This window comes from Urtica dioica, chromosome 5, assembly GCF_054948205.1.
Source record: "Urtica dioica subsp. dioica isolate 48M chromosome 5, U.dioica_male_clone48M_v1_H2, whole genome shotgun sequence".
In the NCBI taxonomy this organism is placed as follows: domain Eukaryota; kingdom Viridiplantae; phylum Streptophyta; class Magnoliopsida; order Rosales; family Urticaceae; genus Urtica; species Urtica dioica.
In genome coordinates this window covers 36525562-36538110 of record NC_142760.1, presented here as the reverse complement: position 1 = coordinate 36538110, position 12549 = coordinate 36525562, and the positions used below count along the sequence as shown (strand labels likewise).

Genomic DNA, 12549 nt, shown 5'->3' with positions numbered 1-12549 from the left:
TAGATCACATCCAACGGCTTGGATTACAATTAAAACGCGTGACAAAAAAATGGGAATCGGGGCCTGTGCGCCGCACAGGTCTTCCTGTGCACCGCACAGGTCTTCTGGGCAACCTGTGCACCGCACAGGGCAAACGCACAGGGCTGTGCACCGCACAGGGGCCCCGCACATGGCAAATGCACATGACTCTGGAAGTTTGTGCATTGCTTGGTTCACCTTGAACCACCTATCTTGAGCTCCGGGTGTCGGAATTGAAATCCGAAAGATGTTCTGAACTCCTTGCGATTGCCCCATCATCCTCCGATGCTCTATTTGTCATTTTGAACTTCCAAACTCTGAAAATTAAGAAAAACACTACAAAACACATGAAAATGCTCTCGAATTAACTTCTTTTCACTTCCGAGAGTACAAACAAACACGTTTAAAACGCGCTTATCACAAGTAATGAGATTTACTATTTTTCTTGTTATCGTTAATATTATTTACTCTGAGAGTTAATAATAACAACCCTTAAAGGTATTATTAGAATATTGAAATGTTATTATAACAAATTTGTTACTTTCTTAAATATGTTAATAGTTGAACTATAATTTTAAAATAGGGGCTGTTTGGATTAAATAACTAGCCCGCAAAAAAAAAAAAAATATATATATATATATATATATATATATATATATATATATATATATCCTGTCTAAAAAAATAAAAAAATTTAAATGAAGAGAAGGATCAGATTTTCAGTCCTGGAGAAATCCAGGACATTGTGGTCATTGCACGTAAAAGTCTCAGCCAAAGAAAACGTTACAGATAGGATTGAGTTTATTTATTTATTTTATTATATGGATGAGACGCGCCAAAACCTCTTCTGATCAACTACCAAATTCCGTCCATGGCGTTTCCTTTATCCTCAGCTATTTTCTCTCCAAAGCTCGCTGTGACCAACAATGTCTCTGCTCCGAGATCGAACTCGCTGACCAATCGCTCTGTATTTTGCTTCAATGCGGTCCCAAGCAAAGAGCCGAGAAGTTCAGGCCGTTTCTTAGTCCCTTCGTTTTTCCAAAAGGTTTCTTTTACTTCGAAAGCTTAATGTGTCTCGTTTACGTGTTTTACGAAGTACTTCTTTGTGGATTTTTTTTTTCTACAAGTTCAAAAGAATCGTTTTATCTGCTGTTCTTGTAGCTCATATGAAATGAAACCTGCGAGATATTGGGGCTTTTACCTATATCCTCCACTTTGCAAATGTTGGATTTTAAATAGTAGCTAAAGACATTGCTGGGACTTCTTGAATTTCTTGATCCACTTGGTTTAGTTATTTCAAGTCCAAATTTGGGATTTTTGTGCTAGGGATTCATACACAGCTCTAAATTTCACGAAGCCAATATTAGTGAAAGAACCTAGTTATTTCTCTTTGGTGGAGCTGAGGGAATAACTCAATCAATGGTCAATTAGATATAAGCGATAAGCCTTTTTCTGAGAGGGACTTTCAGTGTTGCAGGAATGGGAAAACCAACAGGAAGTTCATTTGGACTCGGAGATATCAGAGAAGAGACATGAAAAGAGGATCGAGAAACTGATCGCCGCGATCGTAACGGTCATTCAGATCTCTTCTCCGCTTACTGTTCTCGGATGGGAATCTTGGTCTCCGCCGCCTTCGAATGCGGTTCTCTACTCTCCGGATACGAAAGTTCCGAGAACGGGAGAGTTGGCTCTCAGGAGAGCTATCCCTGCAAATTCAAACATGAAGACTATTCAGGTTGATATTGGTCTCTAGATTTCGACTTTTTTGGTATTTTGAGATTCGATTTCTTGTTGGATAATCTTTTCCCTTTTTATTTTAATTTTTTCTAGGATTCACTTGAGGATATATCATACTTGCTAAGAATCCCGCAGAGAAAGCCTTTTGGGACAATGGAAGGAAATGTGAAGAAAGCTTTAAAGGTACATATACCTCTAACCATCTAAGTATTGTTAAACAAATTACAGTACGTATTTCCGTTTGATTGCCTTTTAGAAAGCCCCTGTTTTTAGTTTGTCATGTTTTGCTGAGAGAACCGATGTTCGTGATTCAGATTTATGATTAGTATTTGATGCCAGGAGTGTTTTCTAATTGTGTAAATCCCTTCCTGTTTCAGATTGCAAAAGAGGAAAAGGATTCTATTTTGGCAAGTGTGCCTTCCGACGTGAAGGAAAAGGGTTCGACATTGTACACGTCGTTGATTGATGGAAAGGTATATTAAAGGTACTTTAATCAGAAGCTGAAGCATGATCTTTGAGAGTGAAATCATCAATGCATTAAAAAACATGTTAAAAAAAAATCCCTCAAGTTGAAGTTATGGATCACTTGAGAACCTATCAAAACGTCATGAATTTTCTCTTAATTACTCAGGGTGGATTACAAGCTCTAATTGAGTCTATCAAAGACAAAGACCCCGATAAAGTGTCGGTCAAACTTGCGGCTTCATTGGACACCATTGCCGAGCTTGAGCTGTTGCAGGTACGCAACAGCGTGGCTGCGAGTTTCACTGCAGTCAATCTCATCTTAAAAGCTGTTTAAAATCTGTTTGAAGATTAATTTTTTTTTTGGAGGTAGTTTGAAGATGTTAAGACTCTTAAGGTCATTATGTCTGTGGGTAAATAATTACCCGCCTTTTTATATTGTCTGCAACAGGCTCCCGGGTTGTCATTTCTTTTACCCGAGCAATACCAGAAATACCCAAGGTCAGTGTTAATGAATAATTTTTTTTTCTTTCTAAAGAAAACTGTCAATATTGGTTATCACTTTAGGGATATTAAGAACTACAATTTCTAAACCTTTTCTGAAACAGAAAGGAAAAAAGCTCTTTTAGTGTCCCTATGTTCCATTTTCCGTCTTTGTATCATAATGATTGCATTATCTAGCTCTGTTGGACCTTCAATGTTTTGTGATTTGAGACAGTTATGTCTTATTACTGAACCTCATGAAAATACCCAAACTATAGTTGTCTTTCCCGATCTGAGTCAGCCAGTTATGCTTTTGGGGCTTGTACACAATAAGTTATTAGAGACCTGCACATACAATTTGCGTAGCTCAACATCAATTTCGATATATATCAACGGCACTGTATTAGTCTTTATGATATCAGGGACGCCATAGATAGAATATCAATATACCTCTCCTCTAGTGATTTCTAGGCTATCAGGTAGAGGAGTTGTAGAATTCACGATCGCGAAAGGAGATGGTTCATCGTTTTCGCCAGAAGCTGGTGAACCAAGAAAAACCGCCAAACTACAGGTATGGCTAAACCAGCGTTTCTTCGGTGAAGAATCACTGTTTTAAAAAAATTATTGATGCTTTTTTACCATCCCAATGATAGGTCGTAATAGACGGTTATTCAGCACCATTAACTGCCGGGAATTTCGCAAAGCTGGTAAGGTAGTTGAACGTCACTTCGGCCTCAATGGATCGTTTGTATTTTTAGCACACCAATTCTTCCATATTGTGTATAAATTTCATGCTTGTTTGTTCGAGTACATTTAAATTTTGCAAGGACCTGCATTCACGTTAGATGTTATGGAATTCACAATTCTTCAGGTGATCGATGGTACATACAATGGATCGAAACTCAACTTCACAGAACAAGCCATTCTCTCGGATGGGATTGATAAGAGCAAAGGAATCAGTGTTCCCTTGGAAATAATGCCATCCGGGCAATTCGAGCCTTTATACCGAACCCCATTGAACGTACAGGTATGTCCATATATATTATAACAATATACTGTAATTTTTTTTTTTCCAATGAATGATATTTTTCTTTGTATCTTTCGTGTGAAGGACGGCGAATTGCCAGTTCTACCCCTATCTGTTTACGGAGCAGTGGTCATGGCTCACAGTGAAGCCTCAGAGGAGTACTCATCTTCAAACCAGTTTTTCTTCTATCTATATGATAAGAGAAATGTAAGTCCGATTTCTACATGGGTATATTCAGGAAATAGTTTATTCTGGTCGTGTCATCGAGTACATGACGTGTGACATCTTCATGCAAATAAAAAAGAGATCAAGTAATAATTTATTATTTCATGCTGGATTGCATAAACATCATGTCCTACAGAAAAAAAATGGCCATGTTTTACCTTTCGATAAATTGTTTTACAAAGTTTAGATTTAATAATGTACTACCTTCTCTCAAGCATATACTTTTTGATGAATTGCAATTTCTCTTTAGAATAATGAACAGAAAAAAATTGTTTGGCATTTTTATAGGCCGGGTTAGGAGGACTGTCATTTGATGAAGGACAATTTTCAGTTTTTGGGTATGTCATTTTTTACCTCTTTAGAGACCTATCTCACATAACTCAATATATTTTTATTTCATTGCATCATATGTACATATTATTTATGTTTATTTTTCACAGATATACAACAGTTGGGAGAGAAATTCTTCCACAGATAAAGACAGGGGACATAATACAATCTGCAAAGCTTGTGGAAGGGGAAGATCGCCTCATATTGCCCAATGAGAGCTGATTTTATCTTCTCTCTACAAATTAGGACCACAAAATCCTTTTTTTTTTTTTTTTTTTTTTTTTCAGAGGGTTCTAGATTTCTGTTATATCAGCCTTCGGCACAGCTTATTTTTCAAATTTGTTATTGATTACTCTTTTTTGCTAGCTCCTGTATCATTAATTTTTAGCAATTTGCTTTCGCGGTGACTCAAACCCTTCTCCTCATTTAGGGTGGAGGTGCTTACCCACTGAGTTAGCCCTTAAGCCACGAGCAAGTGACAAAAGGGCCGAGTTTAATTTATTCCGTTAGGATTAATATTAGGAATTTATCTAATTGTTTCTAATTACCAATTAATTTAATTAAATGCATTGTTTAGAAAGTAGGATTCTTATTAGAACTCGATGGTAAGTGAGATTTATCTATAAATAGGTCTTTTTCATTAATAAAAATTATCCAATCTCTCTCAAGAAGTGAGGTTAGGTTTTAGGGGAAAGATTGCTCAATTATCAAACTCCTTCATCATAACGGCTCCGCCCGTCAAGACATTGCAATCCTGAGATGTAGTACAAGATAAAAATACAATATTGCTGTTATTTTTTTCCTCTTTCTCGTTCGTTCGTTCTTGCTAGCGGATCTAGAAAAAATCCTAGTTATGTGTGGCGATTCCGTAGGGAAGTTCGGGAATAATCAACAAAGGTGCTTCTCATAGTATCTAAATAGTGAAAGAAAAGCGTGATAAATTATCTGTGGTTGCTAGATGATATCAATCCCTCTATTGACACTCAACGTCGAGTATGATAAATCAGACGGTCAGTAGTTGCCAAATGCAGACAAGTGGGAGAATATGAGATGTGGAGATGATTCAAGACTGTTGAATCATTAAATTGATTTTGTAATATTAAGTTATATAGCCACACGGATATAGTGGATTGAGATATAGCCCACCTTTAGTTAATTTCTTGTAAATAGCCAAGTAAACTTATTAACAAATTAATAAAAGACTTATTTAACACAGTCAAACATATATTTTAGGTAGTTAATAGGCTGACACATATGCAAGTTGGCTATTTACAAAGTATTTACCAAAGGTTGGCTAATTTACAATTCCTATAGTTTAGGTGGCTTATGTAGCCAATTTAAATTTGGCTACGTAAACCACCTAAACTATAGGAATTGTAAATTAGCCAACCTTTGGTAAATACTTTGTAAATAGCCAACTTGCATACGTGGCAGCCTATTAACTACCTTTTTTACATGTTTGGCTTGATTAAATAAGTCTTTTACTAATCTGTTAATAAGTTAACTTGGCTATTTACAAGAAATTAACGAAAGGTGGGCTATATCTCAATTCACTATAACCGTGTGGATATATAACTTAATAAATATTTGAGCCTAGTTATTCCTGGTTTGTGGTTTGAGCTTACACTATTTTGGGCCTCATTAACCAGTCATATTATCTAGAATATTGTTAGCGACATTTCCTTAACTAGGAATAAATTAAGGTAAAATTCCATTTTCCTATTTTTTTCAAAAATTTACCAAACTAGGACTAATAAAAAAAAATTCGTTTTTTCGATGGGATGAGCGGGAAAATAGAAAGAAAGAGAAAAAATAAGAGATTTTATTGAGGAAGATTGTAGGTTGGTAATTAGTATGATGGTATAATAGGTAGATTTTTGTGTATCTCTCATTTGACTTTTGTTTGACCGGTCCTAGTTTGGTAAATTTTTGAAAAAAATAGGAAAATGAAATTTTGCCTTAATTTAGTCCTACTTTTGGCAATTTTTCATATTGTTGTTAACATGCCTATGCGGTATAGATTGCTTAGAGAGTAAATAAATTATAGAATAATCTTGTAATTGCTAGATAGTAATTAATTGAGAGAATTCTCTAAAAAAAGTTTGTACCTATAGATTTCTTTAGAGTACTATAAATTGAGGCAAGGGGAAAATGGTGTCAAAATTTGGTTTATTAATTCTTGATCGCAAAACTCACTTTTGTGAAATGGTAGGCTAATAAAAACAGAGAAATTGTCTCAATTATTACCATTTGATAAGTTTTTTTTTTTTTCCAATTTTGCACCAAAAGCTTAATTTGGCAAAAAATAATACTAAATCACTTGTACAAATACAATTTTACCATCAATAATTGATGTCAACAATTGATGTCAATTGTTGACATAGATGTCAAAAATAGATGTTGATTGTTGACATCTATATCAACAAACAAAGAACCCAAAACTCATATATGTGAACAATATATGTCAATTGTTGACATCATATTGAGGGTAAAATTGTATTTGTACAAGTGACTTACTAGTATTTTTGGTCAAATTAAGTTTTTGGTGGAAAATTGGAAAAAAACTTATCAAACGTTGGTAATTGAGGCACATGAGTTAGCTATGTACCATGGATCGTTTTGTCCGATATTATGGTAGTTGCTTGCCAAAAAGTTTTTATATTAATTTTTTTTAAAGAAACTCTCATTCAAGTCAAATTATAAATAAATTGTATATAAATCGATTTATTTTTCTAAACCATATTAATATCTCAACCAAATATTGGTTACCAGGTCAAAAAGAGAACAGAAAAGACACAAAATTATAACTAGACTTGGTAATCAAGCGCCCGGAAGGGTGTGCGGTTTCTCGTTCGGGTTGGAGATCGGGAACTCCAATTAGGCGGCCAGGGTTTGGTGATTCTTGGGGTTAATATTCTTTTGGTGGGATTAAAAAGTAATAAGGAAGGATAGGTTTGTCATTCCGAATTAGAATTGACTATTTTGTCATATGTTATAAAATCTTGGTTTACAATGGCTGGTCTGCATATTTTTTTCCTAAATTGAAAATGGTAATTTTGTTCAAATTTTATTTTTAGCATACGACTAAGAAATCCATAATTGCTTATTCTGATTATGGAAAATGCAAATTCTCTGAACGCCTAATGAAGCACTGAATAATATTTGAATTTGAATTTTTTTTTACTTTTTTTATTTTTTTATTATTTTTTTTTATTTGATTGTTCTCATATGTATGTCTCTACGACATCGTACATGAGGATGTACATGGTATGTTTTACTTTCTTTATTATAACAACTGTTATAATCTTGAACCTTGGTTCTTTATAGGTTTCGCCAGCTTACATTATAATTTAATTAATTTTGGCAAATAATAATTTAAGGACATGTGAAAATAATATCTCTATTAAAACATAATAAGTGCAAATCCGAAATCACTGTTCATAACGTTTTTATCCAATTATAATACGACACGTAAGCTTTTTTTTTCTTTTCCTTTTGTTTTTTTTTTTCGCCCAATAACCGGACTTTCTGTTCGCTCGGTTTCTAATCGTCACAAACCAGTTTTATGTCCATTGTCGCCATTTCGTACCCCTTCCATTTGATTACCATACTGATTCAAAGAGGAAAAAAACCCGTCCGTGTTGGAGAGAGATATAGGCGGTACACTTTGCCTGAGTTGTTTATGGTAAGTCCCTGACTTATTCTTCTTTTCTCTTCCGAATTTTAAAGTTGGAGATTTTAGGTTTGAGCTTCTCTTCTTTTGTTCTTCTAGAGGTGGGTGGTGTGAATCCGTGAGGAAGAGAAGGAAGTGCGTGTTGTTCCTCTCCATAACAAGGTAAAGGCCAAACTTTGATTTTTGGTTAGTTTAATGCCCGATTTGGGGTTGAGAAATTGAGTTTTGTGGATTTAGTGTTTGAATCTATTAGTTAGGGTTCGGGTCTTGATTATTGAGTGTTGAATTGATTGATTCTTTGTTTGATTTCAGATTTCTTGTTGGAATTGAGTGATTCGTTTGAATTGGTTTATAAATTAGGGCCCTCTTATCCTCTGGCGACCTTGATTCAAAGAAATGTCGTGATGACTCGACTGGGCCTCCGATGACGTCCTTTATCTGGTCACTGGTCAATCTTTGTCGTCTGCGTTTCCGGAGTATACCCAAATTCTTATATGGGTCTGACCTAATTCACACTAACTTCATGCTTCCTGCTGAATAGCAACGTGGCAGTGGTCCAAATTTTGATCATTTGTTCATCGTATTCTATTGTCCATTTACCTGCTTCTTGTTCTTACCTTTCGAAGATATCTTTTGATGGTTTAATTTGATGTATTGGTTCTGTTTTCAGAGGGGAGAGAAATGATGCGAATACTACTTAATGCTGAGGCAGATCCTACATCTCAAGATGCCCAACATGGTCGAACTGATCTTCATACAGCTGCAATGGCTAATGATATCGAGCTGGTCATGGTATACCCGACATATCTATTTCAGAAGAATGCTATAAGTATTTCTTATTGTAACTTTTGAATGCAAGTTTCTTTCTCCTCAGTTTTCAAGAAATGTCAGACCTCGAGTTTGTTATTGTTGAGCAGATTATTCTTGATGTTGGGGTTGATGTGAACATTCGGAATGAACACAATACAGTTCCTCTTCATGTAGCATTGGCTAGAGGAGCCAAGTCATGTGCCGGGTTGCTTCAGGCAGCTGGGGCAAATTATAATTTGCAGGTCTGAATTTTTAATATTCTTTCTTCATCTTGTGTAGTTTGAATTGGACTATTCCTTTTATCGATGTCTTGAAATGGGTGAATCTCAGAGTTTCTTTGTTGTGAGATAAAACATGGAATGTTTAGGCAGTCCTAGAATATATGCTAGGCCAATCGGCTATTTGTTTCGCTCACTTGATTAATATGATTTTCACTCGCATGTTTGTGACGCTTCTGCTCGTGTTTTTTTCCAGGATGATGAAGGTGATAATGCTTTGCATATAGCAGCTGAGACAGTTGAAATGACTCGCAAAAATCTTTAATGGCTTGTTAGTATGCTTTGGAATCCAGATGTCGCTGCAGAAGTAAGAAATAACAGGCAAGCACATGGATTTTTATCTATTTATTTATTTATATTGTACTTGTTTCAGGGGAATTTGAATTCCAGTCTGCACTATTTTTTTTCTTCCAAAAAAGCTGCACTTGGCAATTCGTACGGACATTTCTAGGTGATATCATATCACGAATTAATATATATCTATATCTATATCTAAAATAATGATCATTTCTGTTCATTTTCATTTTCCTTTTCAAGCAATAAGAGCTTAACACATCAGCAAGGATTTTATTACAGTCAGAAGGCTCTCTTTCCAATCCCTCGCTTCAGGTATAAACCATCTCAACTCTCACGATTGACTTTTATGTTATCATTATCCCATGAAATCTCGAGTTTAATCAAAATTTTAACAGAAATTCAATATGAAAGAGAGTTCTACTTGAAATCAAATTTCATCAATGTGAACTGAAATCTTGAGTGAATCTGGTTACTATACTTTTACATGGCTGCTTCTTCAATTTACCGGTCTTTCGTTATATTGTTACATCCCGTTTCGGTCGGGTCATTTACAAAGAAGATTCTGAGAGTAGAGCTCTGTTTCATGAGCTCTGCTTCGATGCCAATTTTCGCTAATCTGATGTGAGTAACTCTCTCTTCTCTCGATTGTTTGCTATTTCAGCTTAACTTGGCCGTCCGATTCCGCTCTCGTCATCTTCCAGAGAATTGTGGAGACCGGATCGACCGTCGACGGGACTTGGAAGGCTCTCTCTCCGATTCCTCGCTCCAGGAATGACTTATCTCGACTCTCACGATTTGACATTTATGGTATCATTATTTTTATTAAAGCATTCCTTAGTTTTTGGTTAAGTTAATCGCAGAACAAGTGAAAAAAAAATGAGTTCTAACTTGGCTTCCGTTGACTTGCAATCATTTGACTAAATTCGTTCTTGAATACCCAATTTCCCAGAAGAAGTCAATTTTTATTCGTGCACTTGAGCTCGCCTGTAAGCTGACATGATGATTGATATATTCAATTCTCTGTTATAAATTGTCTCGAAAGTGTTTGTTTCCATGTTGAACTGTGAGTAGAGAAGGTGGAGCTTCGAGTACGAGTTCTTGGAAGGTCGGGCTTTAGTTGGTTATAGCTTGGGATATTAATTTCATAACAGGGTAAAGTTTTGATCTTGAATGTGCTTTAAAGCCATACCTCCCAGTTTACTTTGATATCACTTTTTTTTTTTTTTTTTTTTAATTTCTTTTCAAAATGGCATGTTTTTTTTTTTGCTGGGTTTGTTAAGTAATAGTATGATAAAAGGTCCAACATGCAGCTGTTTTTTCATCTTACATCTTCCATGTTAAATTGGTATTTTTAAACCTTGTAATTACAAATTGTGACATAGCCAACTAGATATGTCAATATAAATGCTTAAAAGAAAATATAATGCATGGGTACACAATCACAACACACACTATTTGTGGCCTTAGGCCCAACTAGATATGTGTAGCGACCCTCCGAATGAGACTGCAAGAATATTTTCTTATTAACTTTATCCCGGGTCCATTTGCTTATTCAAAATAAAATTGTAAGCAGAATTTATTATTAAGTTGAGCGATATAACCGTGTAGACAAAAATTTGATATGATTTAGTACCTTAGATGTGATCACAATCAAGATTTTAGTTGGGGGACATGAGAGTGAACTTCGCAGCGGAGATCATTTCGCATATTTTGGTTCAAGTCTAAGCCAGAGCCAAAAGTTATTTATACCACATATACATCGTTACACGTTAAACGACGGAATTCAAAGACATGCTAAGCATTATACCAGGAAAAATAAAACGGAGAACAAACATGCAAAAAATAAAAAAACAAAAACATGCATCTTGGTCGCTGGCCAGCTGGTGATCAACAGCCCGAGGGTGCCACTACTCAGTCAATATTATTAAACAATCGGAAAATTTAATTAAGATTATGACCAAGGCTTAACTCTTTTTATGGTGATCTTGATTCTCTTCTTCTCAATCTCCTATTCTATTCCTTATCGAGCAACACGTTGCAGCTGCTGAAGATCAGGCTTCCTGAGTTCTGAACTAGAAAATTAGAAGAAAACTTATGCCTATCTCGGTTATAAATATTTTAATCCACATTTCAGTTAATAGCAAAGTAAAAAACTATGTTGAAATAAGCCTTATCATACATTTTAAATAAAGAAGTCTAATTTTCATCTGAAGTTTTAGTGAGCACACAACTTAAACAAGAAATCAAAATTTAAGCCAAATCTTGACTTGATCAAACACCAAATTAATATAAAATTAATATATAATTTAAATAAAAGCTTGCAATCCTTGACTGGGAAAATTTCATGACAACCCATGGTCATAATGGTATAGCTCTGAACGGTATCCCCATTGATTTCGAATCCAAGTTCCACAACAATGGTAGTTGAACTTGGATCTTGGTATAACAATGGTACAATTAATTCGCTACTAAAAAAAAATTAATTAAAGCAAAGGAAGTTAAGAATTTAGCTTCACAATCGTAACTGGCATGCCAAGAAACCAAAGTCTGAGAATAGAGTTCAAATGCATCTCTAATACAATTAACTAACTTTTTGAGAAAAAAAAAAATCAGATTTTGACCTGATTCATAGTCGGGCAACGAATCGAAGACTGATATATACACAAAGAATATCATAAGTCTCTCTATCTCTCTCTCTCTCTCTCTCTCTCTCTCTCTCAGATTTGATGTGTCAATTAATTATTCATCTCTGAACAAAGGTAGTTATTTTTCAATCTTTTCTTTTCTACAATTTTAACGACTCTTTGCCTCTTAAGCAAGCTTCCCTGTTTATGTTTACGGTTTACCTTTCTATTTTTTATCGCAGGTTCTCACGGTCTGAGAGACCATCCCAAAATTTTATCATCAAACAGAAAATTTGTGTAACATGCATCCTAACGAGACCGGTCAAGGTTCTATCTCTTCTCTATTAGTTTTTCTCAAGTTTATATTTCTCTATATTTCTTTTCTTTTTCATGTTACCTAACATTTATCTAATAGGAGGTTATCATGTTACATAAAATTTATCTAATTGAAATGGAATTAGATTTTTTTTAAAACTCAGAATTTTTATTCTATATTTCATGATTTTTTTTGTTTATCTTATGTGTCCAACTCAATTTTCACTGGTCCTAAAGTATGATTATTTGACCAACTCAATTTAGCAGATC

At 34.9% G+C, this 12549-nt stretch overlaps 2 protein-coding genes across 5 annotated transcripts; both read left to right on the top strand.

Moving 5' to 3' along the window:
* The first annotated feature begins 826 nt into the window (after window positions 1–826).
* Window positions 827–4682, top strand: LOC149398180 (Cyclophilin-like peptidyl-prolyl cis-trans isomerase family protein). Of its 2 annotated transcripts, none has more exons than XM_089614005.1 (12): window positions 827–1063; window positions 1488–1753; window positions 1849–1938; window positions 2133–2228; window positions 2387–2494; window positions 2669–2718; window positions 3172–3271; window positions 3354–3407; window positions 3572–3727; window positions 3812–3934; window positions 4241–4290; window positions 4393–4682. In XM_089614005.1, exons 1-12 carry the CDS (start codon window positions 844–846, stop codon window positions 4502–4504), a joined length of 1425 nt encoding a protein of 474 aa, XP_089470131.1. In that variant the 5' UTR covers window positions 827–843; the 3' UTR covers window positions 4505–4682. The 2 variants fall into 2 exon arrangements, with proteins under 2 accessions (XP_089470131.1, XP_089470132.1); XM_089614006.1 differs by having other exon boundaries at window positions 833–1063; window positions 1496–1753.
* Window positions 4683–7827: 3145 nt separating this feature from the next.
* On the top strand, window positions 7828–10535 carry LOC149398179 (E3 ubiquitin-protein ligase KEG-like). Of its 3 annotated transcripts, none has more exons than XR_016297165.1 (6): window positions 7828–7967; window positions 8055–8117; window positions 8626–8747; window positions 8873–9007; window positions 9240–9364; window positions 10002–10535. XR_016297165.1 is itself a non-coding variant. In XM_089615633.1 (6 exons), exons 3-5 carry the CDS (start codon window positions 8637–8639, stop codon window positions 9306–9308), a joined length of 315 nt encoding a protein of 104 aa, XP_089471759.1. In that variant the 5' UTR covers window positions 7828–7967; window positions 8055–8117; window positions 8626–8636; the 3' UTR covers window positions 9309–9350; window positions 9417–9579. The 3 variants fall into 3 exon arrangements, 2 of the variants coding, with proteins under 2 accessions (XP_089471759.1, XP_089471758.1); XM_089615633.1 differs by lacking the exon at window positions 10002–10535 and adding an exon at window positions 9417–9579 and having other exon boundaries at window positions 9240–9350; XM_089615632.1 differs by lacking the exon at window positions 10002–10535 and having other exon boundaries at window positions 9240–9579.
* Window positions 10536–12549: the final 2014 nt, after the last annotated feature.